The sequence below is a fragment of the Erpetoichthys calabaricus genome, chromosome 8 (assembly GCF_900747795.2).
Source record: "Erpetoichthys calabaricus chromosome 8, fErpCal1.3, whole genome shotgun sequence".
In the NCBI taxonomy this organism is placed as follows: Eukaryota; Metazoa; Chordata; class Cladistia; order Polypteriformes; family Polypteridae; genus Erpetoichthys; species Erpetoichthys calabaricus.
The window spans coordinates 115,034,494-115,058,182 of NC_041401.2; the positions used below are offsets into that span (position 1 = coordinate 115,034,494).

Genomic DNA, 23,689 nt, shown 5'->3' on the forward strand with positions numbered 1-23,689 from the left:
GCAGAAGGTGCATTCTTGCTTTGTGGGAACAACTAACAGGATAAACTTCTAAAGAATTGCAATATAAGTGTTAAAAGTTAAAATAAAACAAAAGAAATGTCAATTTACTGACTAAAACAGATCAATAATATCAGCAACTCGATTAACTTCTCAATAAAATTAATATTTACACATTAACAGAAACTGTTTCTTTCCTTCCATTGTTCCTAACAGTAGAAGTAAGTTGTTTATAGGAATAAATCACATTTTTACTTTCACTTTTTTTAAAAAAAACCTCTGTTTATATTGTGGAAATAAGCAGATAAATCACTTTATTTCCATTCTCATTCTCTGCGGAAACCTTTTTTTTTTTTTAATATTGCGTATATGTATGTGTGTAAAAAGTTAAAATAAAACAAGAGAAATGTCAATATACTGATTAGAACAGATCAATAATATCAGCAACTTGATTAACTTCTCAATAAAATGAATATTTACACATTAACAGAAACTGTTTCTTTCCTTCCATTGTTCCTAACAGTAGAAGTAAGTTGTTTATAGGAATAAATCACACTTTTACTTTCACATTTAAAAAAAAAACCTCTGTTTATATTGTGGAAATAAGTAGATAAATCAAACACTTTATTTCCATTCTCATTCTCTGTGGAATCTTTTTTTTTTTAATATTGCGTATATGTATGTGGAAAGAGCTATTCTATAACACTAAGGCTAAGGTTATTTTTCAATTTAAAAATGCAGTCTTTTTTAGGCATACATGCTGCAGTTATTTCAAATTTATCTTGAAACTGTAGACCAGTGTATGAGGTTCCCTCATTAACATATTTCAGAAATTATGTCATTTTATTCCAGCATGTTCACACCCTCTGGTAATAAAAGTGCCTGAGGTACATTACAATTAAAATAAAACACCAAAAAGTCCCAGCGCTTACCACGTTTACATTCTACTGTAGTCATACTGTCTTCTAACTTGTCAGTGCATGAGTGAAATGTTTTTATTTATAACAATACGTAAACACTAGACAGTCTAGTAAATTTATCATCAGTCATACTTTTTTAATCAGAATTTTAATTAATTCCCTTTATTTTTGTACAAACGTAGACAAATACAGGGCTTTGGTTTGGACTATTCTAGACGTATCTGGCATGATTCAGCCGTAGACAGAGTACCAGCTCATCAAAGGGCACATTCAAGTACACACTCACACAAGGTCTATTTAGGGATACCAATAAAGCTATCAAATACACAAAATGAACACACAGTCTCTGAATGTATCCTGTTTGGGATATGTGAAGGAACATCACTGATCATCATACAAGCTTGAGGAAGTAACCAGAATAATTATAAATGAAAACACAAAAAGTGATTCTAAATGAGTATGGACTGTCTACACTTAACTTGAAATACTTACATTTCTTTCACTTTTATAATAAATTTATTGTGTTAATGTACACATTTTCACTTCTTTATCTGTTATCAAAGCTCAGACAGAGTAATACTGCCTACCTTGCTTGTAAAAAGAAAAAAATGCTTCCCTTGACTTTAGCAGTGCATATATGCTTGTAGATGGTATGATGATCTAGTATATAATTTTTTTTTTCAGTTGTTTTTTGGCCTCAGTTGTTTTAACATTGTCAAAAATGATTGGGGTGCTGTCTTGATTTCCTTGTGGATGTACCCGTGTTGGAGGCTGATTTCTAGGACGTGAGGCCCCGTTGCTGGTAAGCAGTTACCAGAGGTCAAAGTCATGACATCACTAGTGTGATGTTTTACAAAACTGGCACCACATGTACCTAATCATCCAATATTTGAAACTATGAACGAAACACATTTGTATTACAATTATACGTTGAATTTACTGGCTACAATTTTTTTTAAAAGTTATCGGATTTGATTTACATCTCATGTTTCTTGGCTCTGGTTACGTGTATTCTTTTCAGCTTACGACTTACTCCTCTGTTCTCTGACCATTATTCGGAATACACGTCCTGAGCTTTGTTATTTAATTATTGTCTTGACAGTTACAACCCTGCGTGAATTCTATCTTCTCCATACCATCAACTAAATTTCATTTTCTCTCAAAACTGCTGTCACCTTGAGCAAGTCGTATACCTAGCAATAATAATAATGGTAGAGGAAAACTATTTTCATAATGAAAGTTATTATCAGTGCCTCAAAATTATTAAATAAATATATTCATAAAAACAACTAATTCCAATGCATAAATAATGCAGAAAAAGTGCAAAATCATGTTGGAATGGTAGGCTCAATTGCATATATTCTATGGTATATTTTGTTGTGAAGTTCTTTTATGTTAATATAATTCTGACAGCCGGGGCTAAGTTATAAGAACCTGCTTAATATCCATCCATCCATCCATTTTCCAACCTGCTGAATCCAAATACAGGGTCAAGGGGGTCTGCTGGAGCCAATCCCAGCCAACACGGAACAAGGCAGGAACCAATCCTGGGCAGGGTGCCAACCCACCGCAGGACACACACAAACATACCCACTTGGGCTAATTCAGAATCGCCAATCCACCTAACCTGCATGTCTTTGGACTATGGGAGGAAACTGGAGTGCCCGGAGGAAACCCACGCAGACACGGGGAGAACATGCAAACTCCACGCAGGGAGGACCCGGGAAGCGAACCCAGGTCCCCAGATCTCCCAACTGCGAGGCAGCAGCGCTACCCACTGCACCACCGTGCCGACCCCTGCTTAATATGCAAACATTTAAAGCCTACTATAAACCCTTTGAGGACAACAGAAGTGCCTGGAGATTATTGTGATCTTAGAAAAATATCAGATGATAATAAGTACAGTATGATACATGGTCAGGCAAAGCAAGGGTCTGAACTGTGAGAGGTCCTACCAAGAACAAAAGAAGAAGACAATACCCAAGAGTCAAAGGCAAAACTATCTTCTTCTTCTTCTTTCAGCTGCTCCCATTAGGAGTTGCCACAGTGGATCATCTTCTTCCATATATTTCTGTCCTAAGCATCTTGTTCTGTTACACCCATCATCTGCATGTCCTCTCTCACCACATCCATAAACCTTCGCTTAGGCCTTCCTCTTCCCTGGCAGCTCTATCCTTTATATCCTTCTCCCAATAAACTCAGCATCTCTCCTCTGTACATGTCCAAACCAACGTAATCTCGCCTCTCTGACTTTGTCTCCCAACCATCCAACTTGAGCTGACCCTCTAATATACTCATTTCTAATCCTGTCCATCCTCGTCACACCCAATGCAAATCTTAGCATCTTTAACTCTGCCACCTCCAGCTCTGTCTCCTGCTTTCTGGTCAGTGCCACCGTCTCCAACCCATATAACATAGCTGGTCTCACTACTGTCCTGTAGACCTTCTTGCTGATAGAGAAAAAGATAAAGTAATGCTTCTCTTTCCATTACACTAGCAAAGCAAAGGAGTGAATACAGTCTGCACTGAACATAAGGCACAACTATCATGTCTTTTCATTTTTTTTCCACAGCTAAAGTCGAACAGGTTAAGTTTGATGCTGTATCTATGCACGCAAGGCCAGATATAGCCGCACAACAAAAGATGGTTGATGATGGAACAGGTGAAGTAGAGGTAAAAGTTCTATGGGACCTTATTTCAATGATGTAATGATGTAATAATGAAATTTTGTAAGGTGTATATATTTTAATTGTGGGTTTGGACACAAACAGAACAAAGCTGTCTGAAGTTGTGAGTAACTTAGGAAAGCTGAGTTATGTAAAATTAAAACTGTACCAACTACAGTGTATATACAGGCTTTTGGAACAATGTCTATTATGTTTCCCAGATAGCCGAAACAAAGAAAAAAATAAAAGCTTCTAAGAAAAACTTATGTGTTATACATTTGCTAAAAAAAACTGAAGGTAGAAAGTCAATGACAAATTATCCTCTTTCACTTTAGCACATAGTCTTCTTATATAATATGCCCTCGTGGCTATAGCTTGCAAAACGTTTGACCTATTGACCTGAAATTTGGTACACATATAGTACGTGACATCTACTGTCCGCTTTCGGGGTGATGATTTTTATTACTCTTTTTATTTTAATTTAATTTTATTGTACAATCAACTCTCGGCCAGCTGGGCGGCCATGCGGCGCATGCGTACGGGTGCCGTTCTCATTTCCTACAACCTTCACCATCACTTCCCCTACTTCTTCATATCTTAAATCAGTCTTGAGGCAGATTGAAGACTTGAGTGCCAGCTTAAGTGAAAAATTAAGAAAAACATACTAAGTAATTGCAACACAAAAACTGACTTAATCAGTTTTAACGCGAAAAAATGCCGATGGAAGAAGAGAAGAAGCAGGCAGCTAGGGTGGAGAAAACAAGAGCTGCTCTGGAAGCAGCCAACACATCAACCTCTGAGCAAACGAAAGCTAAACGTACAGAGAAAGAGAATGAAAACTATAAGTCAAATGTATTCACTACACATTATCGTGCATTATGATGTTACTGGTATGTGATATTTAAATTAAAATGCAGAGGTCACTGAGGATGCAACTTTGACTATCAGATATGTCTTGGTCAGAGTTATGCCTTTACTCTACTATGTGAGATGATAAACATCTGTAAAGTGTGACCATACATCTTAATCTTATATGTACAAATATTCTGCATTCTTTTATTATTTCCCAAATTGATCGGTGCAGTTATTTTCTTGCAAAAAGAAATCAGCTTTGTGAAAATGCTGCTACTGAAATCCCAACATGCTCAATACCTTGGCTGCCATTCCATTTCAGGATAATGTTCACAAACCTCTTTAACATACACCCATATATCATTTTGAACACTTTTATATTAAAGTCTCTGCTGTTAAATCCTTGCAAACCTTCTGATGCAAGAATTCATACTGTTGCATAGTCTCAGTTTACCACCCTTGAAATCAACTTTCTACTCTTGTCTACCATTAAAATGACTCAATTTCTATCATTCAAATCCATAATAAAGGCTCAAGTTTTCTGTATTGCATTCCCAAGAGTTACTTATGAATGCTTTGAAATCACTTCATTTTTTTTTTGCCCAGCACTTCCTGACTCACTGGTATAAGAAAAGCCCCACATATGACACACCATGCAACTCATTGTAATGTCTAGCTATGCAAGATGTTGAGCTTTTTAGAGTTACCGCTATGTTTGGCTCTCTGGACCCAAAAAATCCTCATTTTAGGCCATTTTCTGACCATATATTATGCAGGAAATTACACCTTTATGATAAAGAGTAACCTAATGGGTGTTTATAAGAAAAAATTATCAAAAGAACTTGAAGTTGTCAATGCCACGTCAACTGGCCCAGGGAGTTCATCTCCTAATGGGAAGCAATAAGTCAAAGTTATTCCTTTTTTCACAAAGTTTTAAAAAAAGTGGTATCTGTAATATAAAAAGTAGAATGTCACTTTATGCTATTTTGAGGTTGCCGATCGGGAATGTAATATTTTTGACATTACTGGTGGTCCTAGAACCTCTAAGAGCCACACCCAGAAGGTTAACAATGACAAATTTCAAACAAACAGTAAGCATGTTGGGTATTGTTTCAGACTATTTCAAGGTCAATGATTATGAATATTAGGTTATTTTTGATTTTTGATCCTCTACTGGGGATCTATCCCTCTATAGATATCTATCAGAGGGTAAAAATGAGAAATGTCATTTAAACTGAAGCACACATTTAAATATTTCAAATAGTTGATGCAATTATTCTTGTTTATTATGTACGCATACCTCATTAAGTGAATTATTACATTTCTTACGAGCACCCAGAATTAGGGGGACATATGCTTATTCAGACTTTTTACATTCAGAAACTGAACAGAATTTATATTTAATCTGCCATACCTAATTGTTTAATGTTGCCTTATCCTGTCTTTTCCTGCTCCATCTTTTCTCTCTGGATTTGTACATTTTTTACTGTAATGCTAATAGCAATGCAAATCACTCTGTAACAGTAAGCCTTTTTAAGATTGATTATGGATCTTAAGAAAATCTTTGTTAATGCTTTTTGATTTCATAATAGGTATGGAGAATAGAAAATCTAGAACTAGTCCCAGTTGATAAGAGGTGGATTGGCCATTTTTATGGTGGAGACTGTTATCTCATTCTGTACAATTACTTGGTCAACAACAAATTAAATTATCTACTTTACATCTGGCAGGTGAGTGGACTGCAATTAGTGTGCTGTAAGTAAGATTTGCTTTAATATACGGAAATTTTATTGACTTTTATGGAAAAATTCAATGATGCAACTGCTTTAAACAAAAAGAACACAAAACCATTTAGACAGATTTGTAAATTGAAAAATACACGCATTTTGCATGTTGCAAGTATATGATTGGATGACTTGACATGTTGATTATGTGACAAAACCAATCTGAATTTTTTTCCATGGACATTTTTATATTATTTTGGTGGGCCACTTTAGGCTCACATTCAGAAACTTTGCTATCTCCTATCTCTACAAAAACATGACTTTTACATTTTTTCTAGACCATCACTACAGAAGACTAAAGGGTAGGTAGCATAAACAAAATTACTATTTGTGTGTAAAGTGTTCCTTTAACACACTCACACTTACTTTGGATTGGCTTCACCATTTAAGAGGCATTTGGTTTATTTTGCATTGTGAGAAAATCTGAGCTGCGATAATCATAATTATAATATATAAATTAATTTGGAAAGTCAGAAGGAGAGAATGAATATAGAAGTGTTTTTAAAAAAATCACTCAGATTAATAAACATTTTTAGGGTCGCCATGCCAGTAAGGACGAAATCACAGCTTCTGCATATCAAGCTGTGATTCTTGATCAGAAGTATGATGGGCAACCTGTACAGATCAGAGTGTCAATGGGCAAGGAACCTCCTCACTTCATGGCCATCTTTAAGGGGAAAATGGTAGTTTATGAGGTAAGTGCTATTGTTTTTAGTTTGTAAAACAACTGTTAATGCTAGTCCAAGGCAAAGAAAACTGCAGTTTCAATATTATTTAGTTTCTATTAAAATGTATTTTTTGCCTTTTGTTTTTTTTCCAGTCATTTATGCATTAAATGGTAATATTTATGTTCATTAATTTTTGTGATTTATTAATTTCATTACTAAAAAATACAGAGTGAGTTAAAATTATGTTAACACTAATGGTACTGCTGTGTATATACTTGTTTTGTCTTGGTAGAGTAATATATTACTCTACTTCCCCCTTTTGTATTATTAATATGTAGCCTTTGTCAGAATGATTCACATCTCACAGACTTACCACTGTTCATAAGATATTGTAGTATATAACTTCTCCCCACCTTCCCTTCTACATTTATAACCTCAGGCAATTAGGTGTAGTAAAAGACAAGCAGGGGTTAAGTTACAATTTAAATAGTGTATTATTGATAATATTCATAAATAATAACAATATGATAGATAGATAGATAGATAGATAGATAGATAGATAGATAGATAGATAGATAGATAGATAGATAGATAGATAGATAGATAGATAGATAGATCTTTATTATCATTGTCACTTTTACAAAGGAACAACAAACTTGAAGGTGCAGTCAACTCAGTGTGAGTCATAAGAGTTTAAAAGAGAAGAAGAGAGAAAATAATAACAAACCTAATAGTAATAAAAGTACTTTACAAAATATACGAATTGCACTTGTTATATATATAAATTGCACTTGTTGACTTAAGGTCTATTTTGCACATTGGGAGAATGATATGGAGCAGTTTTATTCTGAGTTCAGGGCCATGATTGCTTTTGGATAAAAGCTGTTGTTAAGGCGGTTTGTCCTGGTTTTCATTGCTTTGTATCTCTTGCCCGATGGCAAAAGCTGGAAGAGGCAATGACCAGGATGTGATGAATCCTGTGAAATGTCTATTGCTTTTTTTCAGCATTGGGAGGTGTTGATTTGTTCCAGAGTGGGGAGGGTACAACTAATTGTTCTCTCCGCTGTCCTGATGACCCTGTGGAGAGCTTTCCTTTCTGAGGAAGTGCAGCTGCCGTACCACACACACAGTCCATACGTGAGCACACTCTCAATGGAACAGTGATAAAAGGAAAGGAGCAGATTTTGGGGAGATGGTTCTTTCTGAGGATTCTCAGAAAATACAGTCTCTGCTGCACCTTCTTCAGCAGCTCCTTGGTGTTGGCGCTCCAGGTCAGGTCATCCTCCAGCTCAATACCCTGAACACCAGGACCCTCTCCACACAGGCCCCGCCAATGATGGGTGGCTGGATGTCAGTTTTGTTTTTTCTAAAGTCAATAAAAAGCTCCTTCGTTTTTGTGGTGTTGAGGAGCAGGTTATTGACTCTGCACCACTCTGACAGCTGCTCCACCTCGTCCCTGTATGCCAGCTCACCCTCTTTGCCCAAGATCAGTCCAACCACCATCGCGTCATCCGCAAACTTTATGATCTTGTTGCTATAGTGAGTGGGGACACAGTCATATGTGTAGAAGGTGTAGAGGAGCGGGCTGAGCACACAACCCTTCGGCATCCCGGTGTTGAGGCTGAGAGCAGTGGAGGTGTGGGGACCCAGTCTGACCCTCTGAGAGCAGTGGAGGTGTGGGGACCCAGTCTGACCCTCTGGTAGTGACCAGGCAGGAAGTCCAGTATCCAACTGCACGTGAGTGATGAAAGTCCCAGTTTTACCAGTTTGGACACCAGTCGTTGTGGGAGGATAGTGTTAAACGCCGAGCTGAAGTCCACAAAGAGCAGTCTGGCGTAACTCCCCTGCTGCTCCAGGTGGGTCAGGGCAGCATGAAGGGCTGTGGCCACAGCGTCCTCCGTGGATCTCTTTGATTTGTAAGCAAATTGAAATGGAGTCCAGGTCTGCTGGGAGGCAGTTGATGATATGACTCCACATCAGTTTCTCAAAGCCCTTCATGATGACAGATGTGAGTGCCACTGGGCAGAAATCATTCAGACTGTTCGTGATGGATTTTTACAGCAGCGGAACAATGATTGAGGACTTGAGGCAGGATGGGACAGTGGCCTGGGACAGGGACTGGTTGAAAATCCTAGTGAAGATTCCGGCCACTTGATCCGCACAGTCTTTCAGCACCCATCCAGCCACAGGTACTGCAGCCTTCCTCGGGTTCACTTTCCTCATCACCCGCCTCACCTCACACTCTTTCACTATGAGTATGTTGCTGTTGTGAACAGGCGGCTGTGATGGAGCTGCTGTTGGTGTCTCCTCAAAGCAGGCAAAGAAGATGTTCAGCTCCTCTGCCAGAGAAGCGTCTCCCTCAGCAGCTGAGGAGTTGCTGGATTTGTAGCCGGTGATGTGCTGAACACCCTGCCACACCTGCCTGGTGTTGTTGCTCCTCATATTGTCCTCTATCCTCCTTCTGTACGCTGCCTTGGCCTCTCAGATGCTTCTCTTTAGGTTTGCTCTGGCTACACTGTAAAGAGCCCCATCCCCAGACCTGAAAGCAGTATTCCTGGCTTTCAGCAGACTCTGGACATTCCTCATCATGCAGGGCTTCCTGTTAGGATAAATCCCTATGCATCTGTCCCTGGTGACATTGTCCGTGCAGAACCTGATGTAATCCAGGACTGCCCTAATGTGGTTCTCCAAGTCCTGGTGATCGAAAACCTCCCAATCGGTTCTCTGGAAGCAGTCCTGCAACTGTTGGGAGGCCTCCTCGGGCCATATGGTAACAGTCCTGGTCATAGTGGGAGCTTGTTTCCTGAGGGGGGTATATGCAGCGATCAGAAGCAAGGATGTGTGATCAGACTGGCCAAGGTGTGTTAGGGGTTTAGACCTATAGGTCTGTCTGATGTTTGTGTACAGCTTGTCCAGTGTTTTTACTCCCCTGGTTGCACATTTTATGTGTTGATGTTATTTGGGGAGAACTGCTTTCAGATCTGCATGATTAAAATCCCCAGAAATGATATGAACAGCCTCAGGATACTTGCTCTGTTTACTGCTGATGTTCATTTGAAGTTCATTTGAATGTTGGCAACCATACAACCTGATAAATGGTGATGTGTTGTTTCACACGGCACACAGACTTGTTAGTTACTTAAAATGTCTCTAGTTAAGGCATCATTTGTGGTCAGCTTTCTTCAGAACAGGCCACATGCCATCTCAACATGGCTTCCAAGCTGTGCTCTTTATTGTGTTGTCCTTTTCAGTTCATGTTGTGAGATGCTCCTTTATCTGTTGGTAAGAGAGAAAGAGGGGTAAAGCAAGCAAATTTATAGATTTTCTGTCCAACCCCTACAGCCAATAGGGCATCATGGTGCTTCTGATGCAAGCCAATTCCAAGCAGTCATACTTCAGACCAATCGGGCATAGAATACCTTTCACACCTGCCCCCAAAACCATGTGTTAAGGTGAAGCTTGCCAGTTTGGCACTCTGGCTTTCCTGTGGGGGTTGACTGTCAGAGTCCAGCAGAGAATCACTTGCCAAACTTGTTTGAGGCACTTCTCCCAACCCTGTTGTAAAATTCACTGTCCTGACTTAGTCCTAGGGAGTAAACACGAATGCTTCTCACTGATGTAAAACTAATTACATTGCTTTGCCTAAGTTACAAATAAAGACATACAAAATATTTACCAACATGTATGCAAAGTTTCACACCACAACAATACTTATGTACAATTTTTGTGGACAATTTATGTGCCACATGTGGTTCAAGTGTTGAACGTGATAGCAAACAGGTTAAGACATTCCTCTTAAATAATCTTGCACATATGAAGTATGTTTTGTGAATAAATTGTTTCTGCCATTCAAATGTTAACATAATTTTGACTCACCCTGTATATTCAAGAACAACAACAAGCATATGATAAAATAACTATGGCTTCATAGTAACACCCCTGGCACCTTCCTACACTCAACCACATAGACATCAGTCCCCTATCATTAACCCACCCCAAAATCTACGTACTCCCACCTACAGCTCTCAACATTCCAGAGCCTCTGATGAGTGCCTGAAGAAAATGAAAAGAGATTTGAGTTGAAGGAAAAGTCAAGAAAAGAAATATCAGCACTTGATTTCTATAACAAGATAGTGACCTGCTGCTAAAACATATTAACGAATTTGCTTAATTTATCTAGAGATCAATGGATTTCATGGGTGAATTATTGATTTTAGCAGTTCAGTGCTTAAAGTGGTTTAAATTATTTAAATATTGGCACCTAGCCCCTGAGCTCACCAATTTTGATGGTTAGCATCTTGAACTAAGCTAAGCTTTTTTAGATACAGACAATTTGGAAACTTAAAATAACTTAAAGGTCATCGGCTACGAAAAAACAAGCACAGGAGCAAAGTGACGGTAAGTGTTAGGGGCAAGGTGGGAGAAAGTGATGTAGTAAACAAACAGAGAAGACCTAAGGGCATTACCAGAACAGAAAAGATGCAGAGAGAGCAAACATGAGCAAAGGGATTATGGCCAAAGTGAACCTTATAATGCTCCTTGGGGATAAGGTCTAATCGGTATGAATTACAGGTCAATTAGTATGGTCTTACAGCATATACGAACATTGCATAATATTGTGTGCCAGTAGTTTTTCCTGTTTTGCAGGAGGATATATAGGAAGTCAGGATTCATATGATTTTCCAAGTGTAAGGAGTGGAGACAGCAATCTAGCTGTCTCAAGGAGATATCAGTGGTGAAACAACACCACTTTATAATAACTTTCATTAGTTTCATTAATATTTTTAATAATATCAGAACAAAATAATAACACTCTAAATTGGCTTTAATGTTAGCCAAATAACAGTGAACGGCAAAAAGGAATAAAAGATTAACATACAGTGGGACAAAAACAAACACAAAAATTAATCAGCCACACATTCCTGGCAAAGACCAGTAGTGCAAATTAGAGAAAACTGTTTCAGCTGGGATGTCTGAACACTCACAATGAATTAGAATGAGCAGTTTTGCCAATAAACTGGTGCAGATGAGTGGATAGAATGTTAATTTGTTAAGGGGCAGCTAGCAAATTTGTTAAAATGTGGGAGTATTTTCATTATAATCTCAGAAATACAGTAGAGTCTCACTTATCCTACCTTCGCCTATCCAACATTCTGTATTATCCGACGTCCCACTGCAAAAAAAACCCAAAATCGGCAACAAGAACTGCAAGTTGCGAGTGTGAGCGTAGTCTATTTTTTGTTGCTCCCGACTCTAATTACAGTGGAACCTCGGTTTGCGAGCATAATCCGTTCCGGAAATGTGCTCGCAGTCCAAAGCACTCGTATATCAAAGCGAATTTCCCCATAAGAAATAATGGAAACTCAGATGATTCGTTCCACAACCCAAAACTACTCATATGAAAATGATTAATACAAAATATAAAGTAAAAATAAATAAAACAAATTAACCTGCACTTTACCTTTGAAAAAATCATGGCTGGTGTGAGTGAGTTTCTAAACTCTTGTGGGATTCCATCCAACGGGACGACCAGCGGAAGAGTGTCCCAAAGCAATCGCATTCTCTCAGCGCTGTAGCAGTTCGCCGTAAAAGCGAATCCAAAAAGATCGCGGACATGCTATAAGCGCCTGTCGTCGATGGGTGATACAAGGAACAAGGAACATTATAAATGCGCAGGGCACAGTATTACTTCGCCACGACCCTGCCTGACTGCTGTGTCTGTGTATAGGCAGATCCCGCTACAATAAATAACCGCGCTGTTGCTGTTTCAAGCTGAATAAAGCTGGTGTTGCTAAAGTACTGAGACTCAGCTTTGTGTTTTCGGGTGCAAGATGGGGACTCGCACGTCACAGCACGCACGTCACAGCACAAACACACATACACACACACACAGTCACAATGCTGTAGTAAACAGTATACGCTTGTACGGATGTTGACTATATGAGTGACGGAGTTAAGGCTCTAGAAACTGAAATTAAATACATTGAGCAACAAGAAGAAGCTACAGGAATAGACATTATGATGCTGCAAAGATGGCAGGACTTTGCAGCGAAGAAACGGCACTCATCAGGAAAGCAGACTACGATCAAAAATTTCTTTAAATCATCACAGGACTGAACTTTTTAAGTACAGTAATACTGTATTTAACTTCAGACAATTCTGTAACTGTAAGTTCATTTTTTCAATTAATTTTTTCTGTTGTTTTGTTGTAAAACATGATTATTAGGTTCGTAATGTGTAAAATTATAACATAGTTTGACATTTAATAGGCTTTTTCTTAACACCTCCCATTATCCAACATTTTCGCTTATCCTACGTTCTGCCGGCCCATTTATGTTGGATAAGTGAGACTCTACTGTACTGTTGTTCTTGCCATATAACTGAAGCCTGGTTCACCAATAGTGATATTTAGTGAATTATCTACATATTTATAGTAGAGCCATTTCCATTAATTTTCTGAAGCTGTTTAATCCAGTTTTAGTTACTTTCAATTTTTCTGTCAATGTACTGGCAAATACATTTTTCTGACCACTATTGGAAGATGCCCGACATAAAATGAAAAAGGAATTGAGAAGAAAGGAAATCAAAGTCAAAACAAGAGAAAAGATTTGAGGTAAACGCAAGTAGAGTTTTGCACAAGGTTTTTTTTGAGAATTATGGTATTCACAGAACAGAAAAGAAAATTACTTTCTAGCTGTTCTTTTATCCCATCATGTTGATTAAGCACAGGTCACAACCTCAAAGGATACAGCCCTAAAAAAGCGTGGAAGTGGACCTAACAACAGGATAACAAGATGGTGGGGACTAAGGACCTAAAATGGAGTCCAAGACATTGCAAAACAAAACACAACAACTGAATCATTGTGAAATTCAAACAAATAATAAAAGGAATAGAATCCTCAACCTCAATAACCCCCAATACAAGTACAATATTATAATAAGTAGCATAAACCTAATCATGACATTAATGATTCAAGTTCAAATCATCCACCCATTTTCTTAAAGCTGTTTAATCCAATTTTTAAGCGATGGTCAAAAGCCTAATCTTGAAAATATTGTGCAGATTGTGCAACTCTTAAAGGTTTACCAGCCCAGTACAAGGTAAATCCATGCACATACCCACAATCTCTCTAGCCAGGCCGACTGATGTAATTCACAAGTCTTTGGATATGGGAGGGAATCCTGGAATATCTAAAGATTACCCACACACTGACAACATCCAGTATTCAGAAGATGTGAGGCAGTAGCCTTAATTACCATGCCACCACTTCCTAGTTAATAAACCCATAAACAAGTTGCTTATCATTCAGGGAATAAACTCTTATTGGTAGTTTACATAGAATGAACTGAGTCGGGAAGGTCATTTACATTTTAAAGTAGTTCCAGTACAAGAAAACCCTTTTGCAATTTTTTTTGCTCACACTAATGTTAATCCAGAGCATACTTACCGACAGAAGTGATAATTTTAAACTCCACTGAGGTATAATTTAACCTTTTCCATGTGACACCTTTTCCTTGTTGCTCTGAATACAACTGTTTTCAGAAATGGTAAATGTAGGGCTTTTGGAAGGACACCTTTGAATTTTTAGGCCAGCCGGTAGCCAAAGGCACCGCTTCAAATTACAGACAAGGAGCAGGTAATGCAGGTCTTCTGGTCGGATGTGTTAAACAAATGTCATTTATCTGAATACACATTTGAATGGCCATTTCAATTAAATTGTCAAAACTGTTTTCCTTATAACAACACAGACTTTACCTATTAGCACATGCAAGTAACAATTTTACTCAAGTCTGCACATATGACAATATTGACCCTATGAATTTATCAACCTATACACACCAATGTGAAACACAAAACTTAATACTTCATTGCTTACTTAGTATTTATTTCATAAACAATTTCAAATTGATAAACTTCCCCCTGTTTATACTCATTGCTTTAAATCAAGCATCTTAAGTTCTATAATAGGGAACCACAGTACAAGAGAAAAATGGAACAAAAAAAGAGAGTACCAAAAATAATTTCATAAGTTATAGCATAAATATCAGTACCAAATAATTACATCATTTTGCAAAAGGAAACAAATGTATTGAAAAGGTTGAAATTTAAAATGAGTAATGTTGACTTTATCTACTTGATTTTTATAGTTAGATATATTTTTAAAAGAGGTCAAACAATTTTAAACTATAGTATATACAGAAACCGAAAAGTGCCATTTATGCAACTCTAGCAGAACAAGCTCTGGAAATTCCCCAATCCCGCAACCCTATGGACACCAAGGGATGCCGTTTTGACATCTGAAGGGATGCGTACTCCATACACCGAGATGAACCCACTCCTTCAGTCCTCAAAAACAAATAATAACAAATGTGCGCTATTGACAGCAAAAGGCACCATTTTGGTAGCTCAAGGGGCATGTGCTCTGGACACTGAAGGGGACACAAACCTAAGGCTCCATATGGACTGAAAGTATGTTAATTACAATATAACAAAAGAATATAATCAGTATAAAATGAGAAGGTACCAAGTATAGTCAGAAACTATCAAAAAATGTCTCATCTTGTTTAAACTCCAAAAGCCTTTGTGCAGAAACTCAGATGAGCCAGTAAACAAAGGTGTGGGTAGAGGAGTACACTGGTAGGCATCACTCCGCATGTAGGATTAGGACATTGTTGACAGGAAAAGTTATCATTGTCCAAGGACAGGGCAAGGCCTTCAAAAGCAGAGGGAATCTTATACTGGCAGGGCTGACCCACTTCACTATACTAGTGCAGGAGGAAAGGCGCTACCCTATGTGTTTACTGAGCTCCTACAAGGCCTAATGATGCAGCACCGGAGAGGTGGAGAGTGAAAGGTGGCCTTTGTGGAAATATGAAATGTTTCTCAAGGACACTTGATGACAAGCAACCCAGCAGTTGCCAGGAATGCACAGCGTATTCTAAGTAAAAGGTCAAGGGGAGCTGGGAGAAGTTTAAAAGATTACCAGGCAGACAGAGGGGAACACATGGTCCCATGCAGGAAGAACAAGGACCTAATTGCTCCTTTAAGTGGTGAGGCAATGAAAAGGCTATCCTAGAGCCTTGGTCATCTTATAGTAACTAATAACTAGAAGGTATAGGGTACCTGAACCTGGAAAGAAGTCCAGGGCTTGGCAGAGATGCAGTGTGTGGGAATGTTTTGTGTCATTTTGTGATAGACAAGTAAGCAAGTTATTCTGACTTATACACCCAGTTTTGGGATTTATTAGACCCTTAGAAGCTGCTTGTTTTACTGTTTTGTCTTGCTGTTTTGATTTCTCTTAATTTTTAATGCATACCATATAATTTTCTAAGCCTGCTCAATTGTTGTGGGGGGCTGGAGCTTATTCCAGTATACATAAGGTGCAAGGCAGGACCAGTCTCTGGACAAGACGCCAGTCCATCTCAGGTTGAACACACAGACACACACCCTCACATTATGGCCAATTTAGTGTCACAAATCCACCCAACTTGCATCTCTTTGGAAATCGGAGCACCCGGAAGAAACCCACACAGACTTGGGGAGAATAAGCAAACTCCACCTAGGCAGGACCTGTGCCGCAAACCCTGGTTCCTTTACTGTGAGTCAGCAAAGCTGCCCCTGCACCATTGTGGTACCCCCATTTTCAATCCTCTCATCAGTTTAGATAATCCAAAAAATTAATCTACTTTTTTGTATTTAATTCCATTGCCCATTTTATGGGTTACTACAACAGTGACAGGGTATTTAATATTATGAACATTTTTATAAATAATGTGAATCTGATATTATCTGGGTTTCTGTTGTATACCTCATTGATTATCAACCAACCACCTTTAAACTCAGCTTCTGACATCATAAACCAAGATGTGCCTTTAAAAAAAAAAAAATATTATTATTATATATATTATTTCTCCGCTGGCGCCCTGCCCGGGGTTTGTTTCCTGCCTTGCGCCCTGTGTTGGCTGGGATTGGCTCCAGCAGACCCCCGTGACCCTGTAGTTAGGATATAGCGGGTTGGATAATGGATGGATTGATATTATTTCTCATTCACAAAAATGCATACAATTTTCTTTGGGACAAAAATAAAATCATCACATGATTTAAATTCCTCAAGAAACTAGTTTTTAGCATGAAGTTAACCTTCCATAACAACTCATATTTTAATAATAATAATAGTTTGCATTTATATAGCGCTTTTCTCACTACTCAAAGCGCTCAGCAATTGCAGGTTAAGGGCCTTGCTGAAGGGCCCAACAGAGCAGAATCCCTTTTGGCATTTATGGGATTTGAACCGGCAACCTTCCGATTGCCAGTGCAGATCCCTAGCCTCAGAGCCACCACTCTTTCTTTACAACAGAATAGAAATGTGCAGGTGGAGTTTTGAGCGATGAACAGGTATGAATAGCACATGGGAAAATATGTACACATTCAACACAAAACAACCAGTTGAACCAGTTGGATCAGGATTAACTTTATTGGATTGTAATTATTTGAATTTTAAGAATTCTAGCTAACAAAATAAGAATATCTGCGCTCATATGTTAAAAAGACCTCTAATTCTGACCAAGAATGGGTTCTTTACAGTGTCTTTAAGTACACAGTAATTAATAACAACTACCACTATAAACACAGCACCTCATAGAAACTCAGGGCAATCAGAGAGTTTATCTTTTCCATTGCTGAAAGTGATGTAGTTAGTTTTTCCTCATAAACTGTAGCATCTAATAAAGCTGCCTTGCAATGGATAAGATGAGTCAATATCACTTTAAAGAGCATATTTCATTAAAATGCCTTAAGGTTGTCATTGAATATGTTCACCCTTTTGTTGCTATTTTAGTCAAATGAAAAAATTCCGGCAGTAAAGTAAACTCCAGTTCAGATTTTGTCTAATTTTAATTCTGTCTATTTTTTAAATAAGGTAGACCTTCCATTTTCACTATAGAAATTTTATTTTTATAAGGCTTGTCAACCACGAGAAGCTGAATATTTCCCAAGCTTACCTACTACCTACAGTACCTACTTTCTCAGAAATTTTGATTCTGTAAGTGTGGTTGCCTGGCCACTGAATTATTTGTAAAGGAAACTAATTGATAAAGGATTGCGAAACTGCACTTTTTCAGGAAAGTGTTATTGAACTACATGTTGAAGCCTGGCTTTAGACTAGAAAGACATGCAGCGTGGTTAAGTAACTTTTAAAACCAGAAATTTACATTATTGATAGTTTAGAGCCAGAATCAAATCTGAAGAATAACTGATAATTACACATATTGATATTAGAACACTGGGTTGTATGTCTATAAGGCAAGACAGAACATTATTTGAAAAAAACGTTAGTAGAAGATGAGCAGTCAATCAAATTAAGGTTAGCGAGAAAATGTCTTTGCAAACCTGAGATATTAGAAGAGGATAGGAGTCAATACAGGAGAAAATAAACATAAACTGGAACTACTGTATTGTGTTAACCAGCCCATCCTCCTACCCATACCATCTATATCCAAACCCAAGAGAACTGAAATGATTGAGTTTCTCCAAAAGGCATACAGGGTACCTTATTCTGTACCTGACAGCACAGGAAAATGGCAAAGGAAAAAGTAATCACATAAAATAAAACTGCCTCCTCTAAACAGACAGAACCAATGGCATTTTATTAGTCTGAGCTTAACGTACACCATAAAAAATCCTTATAGTATTTATAATGCCAGAATAGCACCAGTCATGCAAAAATCTTCTAATTTCTGTGAACAGAACTGAGAGGAGTTGAAGACCTGATGAGATGTTAAAGTTAAACTTTAAAAAAAATTGAGTAGTTGTGCAATACTTTTTTAGTCTTGAAGCTTCAGTCATGTGGGGTAAACACTTTGATCTTCTAGGGTTTATGGCTGTGGAAGTCAGGGGGATGTGAAATCATGATATTTAATCATTTCAAGTTTGCCTTTGGTAAATTAGTATAGCTGAGTAAACTGACATGTTTGATCTCAGTGGATTGTAAATATTGAAAGACCACATAATCTCAAAGTCTCTGCAAAAAACTAATGGAAGATACTAAGGCAGTTTGAAGCTGGTGGTCTACAGGGTTATATACTGTACATTGGTCATCTTTTCTTTGTACTGACTGGATCAGTTTTTATTTTAACAATCTCCGCAAAGATCAAACTAGTCACATTTAGGATGGTGTTACAGAAGACTGAAGTTTGTTCCAAGATTTGGTTTCTTAACTCCATCTCAGCATCTGCATCTTGGTGATTACTACCAAGCATGAGCCTCAAAGTCTTTTTTGGCAAGACAAACATTGTAGTATCATCTATTATCCAATGCTTCTTAAAAACACTACATAACATTATTTTGCTTTTGCTTGTAAATTTCAAAACATGCTGCAATAGGGATTAACCTGTATATCAAAATGAATTTAGTAAAACATGTACAAGTAGCCATTTGAAATCTTGATGGTGTTGTTATAATTATTATTATCATTGTTAACAATAATATTAATAATAGTAATAATTAATTTAGTGTATGTCATTATTTAAGGTGGGTTACAAAATCAAACCACAATTGCACGTACAATTGGAGAGACAAGAAATTTAAAACAGAACAAAAGTAGAGTACAAGCATGTGAAGTGTAATTCTACAATAGTCCTAAAGCTATACGAAAAACCTGAACTCAAACAAAACCAAAGTTCCTAGATGGTTGACTGGGTCAGTACAACAACATATATCCAAGAGGAGAACACAGGGATTAAAAGACTAAGCAGTTCTAAGTCACATAAATAAGGAACAGAGGTCAAATGAAAGTCACTTTACAGCTTTGGACAAAACCATTCTGCAATTTTAGCTTATCTGGTGAGAAAACTATGTCTTTAGACAGGATCGCAGTAACTCGTGGCTAAGTGTGAGTTTAGTTATGAATCATGGTTCATCTTTAGTTGCACCTTTTCTTTGAGTGCTTCTACATCATTTGTTATTTTCACCATTTCCATATAAAAATAATTGTTTTTGAATTAATAAACTTTCCAACATTTTTTTCTTAGGGTGGTACTTCCCGGAGTGGATCTCAGGAACCACAGCCTTCTGTGCGTCTCTTCCATGTCCATGGAACCAGTGAATTTAACACAAGGGCAACTGAAGTACCAGCTCGGGCTGCTTCTCTCAACTCAAATGATGTGTTTGTGCTAGCATCAGAGACATGCTGCTTCCTCTGGTATGGAAAGGTAGGTTGACTAAATGTATGCCAGTATTACATAGAAACATGTAATGTATCTCTACTTTTGCATTTGGTTATCCAGGGCACCAAATGGTTAAACATTGCTCCTGTATTAACCAATGTCAGTGTTTCCCCTAACTAAAAATGATGATAAAGATTTACCAAAAGAATGAAGTAAAACTTTTCAGAAATCGAGTACTTAACATGTAGTCTGCATCTCTGATGAAATAATCGCTTAATGTACACTTCATCATGCAGTATATGTGGAAAAGTTAGGTGAAGCATGAAGAAGGTTGTCTGATTTCCTCTCCAGCCTCCTGGCTCAGGCCGACTCCTCATAGGTGTTTGTACAGTGACACAATTCTCTTAATTTTGGCTCTATACGCCACCACAGTGGATTTGAAACGAAGAAATATTTACATGATTGAGGTGTAGGCTTTCAGCATTAATTCAAAGGGTTTAACAGAGATATCATATGAGCCATTTAGGAATGACAGACATTTTTATTCATTGCCCCCACATTTTCAGGGGCTCAAACAACTGACTGGCAAGCACCGGGCTATGGAACAGCTTGCCAGTCTGTTCCATAGCCCGGTGTAAGCAGGCCCCTCACTGGTGTTTATTAATGATAGGACTACGGACAGAAGTTGCAGGATGATTTCTAAAGTGTACAGTGCTATACTGTCTCCTCACATTCAGAAAAATGCTGCAAAACTGATAGGACAATGCACCATAGTACAGATGGTCAATGAGCCAAAACAAACTGTGACAGCAAACCAAGTGCTTTTCAAGGCAAAGAAGTGTAATATTCTTCAATGACCAAGTCAATCAACTGACTTCAAACCAATAGGACATGCATTTCACTTGCAGAATACAAAATTGAAGGCAGAAAGTCCAACAAACTAGCAGCATCTAAAGACAGCTGCAGTAAAGGCCTGGCAAAGAATCAGCAGGGTAAAACTCAATGTTTGGAGAAGGCCATGGGATCCAGACTTCAGACAGTCATTGACTGCAAAGGATTTTCAACCAAGGATTGAAAATTATTGTTACATTCATGATTATGTTAATTTGTCTAAATACTTTTCGAGCCCCTGAAAATGCCCCCCCCCCCCCCCCATGTATAAAAATGATGGTCATTTCTAAATGGCTCATACAATGTTTTTTGAATCAAATCTTGATTACTTCATTTCAAGTCCATCATAGTGGTAAACAGAGCCAAAATTATGAAAATTGTATCCACTGTCCAAATACTTATAGACCTACTGGTATATCCTGTTTTCCTCTCTGGGTCATATCCCTACTAATGCACTTTTTGCATAATTTACATATTTCCCATTGGGATTAATAAAGTATCTATCTATCTATCTATCTATCTATTAAATGGGGTAACAAATTGACTCCAGACAGTCACAATGGTTTGGGGCAGCCACTCCTATAATATGATCCTGGCTGCAAAAGGTTTGAAAAAGTGAGTTGTTTAACAAGACAGAGTCCAAAACGGAACTGATTAAGTGGAGGTAAGATGGCAGTTTTAAGGGCTAGAGGAGGAAATTATGTCATCCATGCCGGAAACTGGAAGTGGTGTCTTTGGGTCCTGAAGTGACATCTTCCTGGGCGCCTGGACCGGACGTGATGTCATCAGTGGCACCAGAACCGGAAGTGACATCATCAGTGGTGCCGGAACCTGATGGGATTTCCCAGGAATGGTCTGCTAGAGACTGAGAGAGACAGTCAGCACACTTCACCACCCCCTGGTCTAACATGGTATTACAGTTACTCACGCCCTTTAGCTGCCTCCTAATCGCACATGTGTGACGATGGTTATCATTGTTTCAAATGTTAGGCTTACTAAAATGAGATTAAATTATTCCAAAATCTTTAAATGTATATATTTTGAGTCACTCACTTACAAGAAGGCATTTTGTCTCAAATTAATCTTTTCTCAAAGGAACATATTCTGTGTAAATAGTGAGTATATACTGTACTTATTTATCAATTACTGGATTAAGCAAGGTCAGACAATGGATGGATGTATTTATGAATAATACCATTGATCCAAAACTACAACTGTTTGGTTTCTGTTCATATTTATTAACCATACAAAAGACAATTTGTGACTATTAAGTAAAATCAAAACATGTAGGTTTATTTGATAATATCTTCCTATTCATAGGGTTGTAGTGGCGATGAACGTGAAATGGGGAAGATGGTAGCTGACATCATTTCAAAAAGAGAGAAAATAGTAATTGCTGAAGGACAGGAGCCAGCAGAATTTTGGGCAGTGTTGGGAGGAAAATCGCAGTATGCCAACGACAAAAGGTACTGTCTTCAATCACCAGCTAGAAAAATAAATGAATATGGCTTTGGCTGTTTTTATTACATTTCATTTGAATCATGTCTACTCTTCTCTTTGTACATATGATAGGAGATTTTTTGGCATTCATGCACCTTTCCATTTTTGTGAATACACCATTTCCTGTATATAAGTTCAGGACCATTCTAATATCAGTGTTCACAAAGTGGGAATTATCCCATCATCACAGAATGCCAGTCCAATAGTGGCCACTTCACCACTTGTGACCAATTTGTACAGTATGTTTTAATTAAATATATTTTAATGTTTACTTAAGGTGGAAATTCTCCATTTTAACTCACTGATGAGTTATGATGAACCAGTAAAAACAATTCCAACTACATAAAGCATGTAATATTTAAAAAATACCACAAAGTATATAGCATACCATTAGTAAACCCACCTAATTCAATTCAGAGTCACTGAAGCTTATCTAGCAGCATCACATTAACATAGGAGCCAGACTTGGGTGGTGCAACAAACCAATATAATACTCTAATGCAACTCATATATTATTTAAATGTTGCAAAAAAATGAAGGATTCCAAACAATATTCCTTATAACTTCTGTTTCCATTTTAAACATATTGCTGACAAATCTCCTGAACATATCTATTCATTAAGAACATCAGTAATGCCACATGTTACATGATAAAATAATTGTAAGGTATAATACAAGGCATATTTTTAAACAACTATGTTACTGTAGCTAGCACAGGTGTTTTCTTATCAGTCACCAGCATTAAGCCAATGTTGACAAAGGAGTGTTTGCTTAAGGGTTTACAGTGTAGTTGTACTATAGTTTTCTGAGTATGCACTAGTAAAGATGTAGCCATTTATTTCAGATTTACTTTATGTTGCACTCTTCAATGTTTTCAGTGTGTTAGTGGAGATGTTAGTAATGTTGCTTTAATAATGGCAGTCTGATCTGCTATATACAGTTTCCAAAGTCAAAAATACTCGGTTTTCTACTTAATCTTTAATCTGTTGCTTTTCCACTATTTGAGTAAAAGCCTTCAGTTGTAGCGCCAGACACTTTGGTCAATATTATAATTAGTTTGAGAATCATCACAGTCACCACAGTATACTTTTTTCTGCATTCATATTTTTGTTGTAATATTTTTTAAATATTTTCCTGACATCATTGTGGTGCTTTTAGAAAGTTGATTCAGTTCATCTGGACATAGTTCTTTTCCAGGGAGATATGTTACATCACTCATCCAAGTGACTTCCTCAGTCTCAGTTGAC

The 23,689-nt window shown here is 37.7% G+C and overlaps 1 protein-coding gene across 1 annotated transcript in view; it reads left to right on the plus strand.

Annotated features, from left to right (window-relative positions):
* vil1 (villin 1) overlaps positions 1–23,689 on the plus strand; it is a 108,871-nt gene that overhangs the window by 68,124 nt on the left and 17,058 nt on the right. Inside the window, exons 11-15 of the mRNA XM_028807317.2 lie at positions 3,490–3,590; positions 6,028–6,165; positions 6,756–6,914; positions 19,917–20,096; positions 22,263–22,408. Of these exons, the coding sequence (XP_028663150.2) occupies positions 3,490–3,590; positions 6,028–6,165; positions 6,756–6,914; positions 19,917–20,096; positions 22,263–22,408 (724 nt within the window). The remainder of the gene's footprint in view (positions 1–3,489; positions 3,591–6,027; positions 6,166–6,755; positions 6,915–19,916; positions 20,097–22,262; positions 22,409–23,689) is intronic.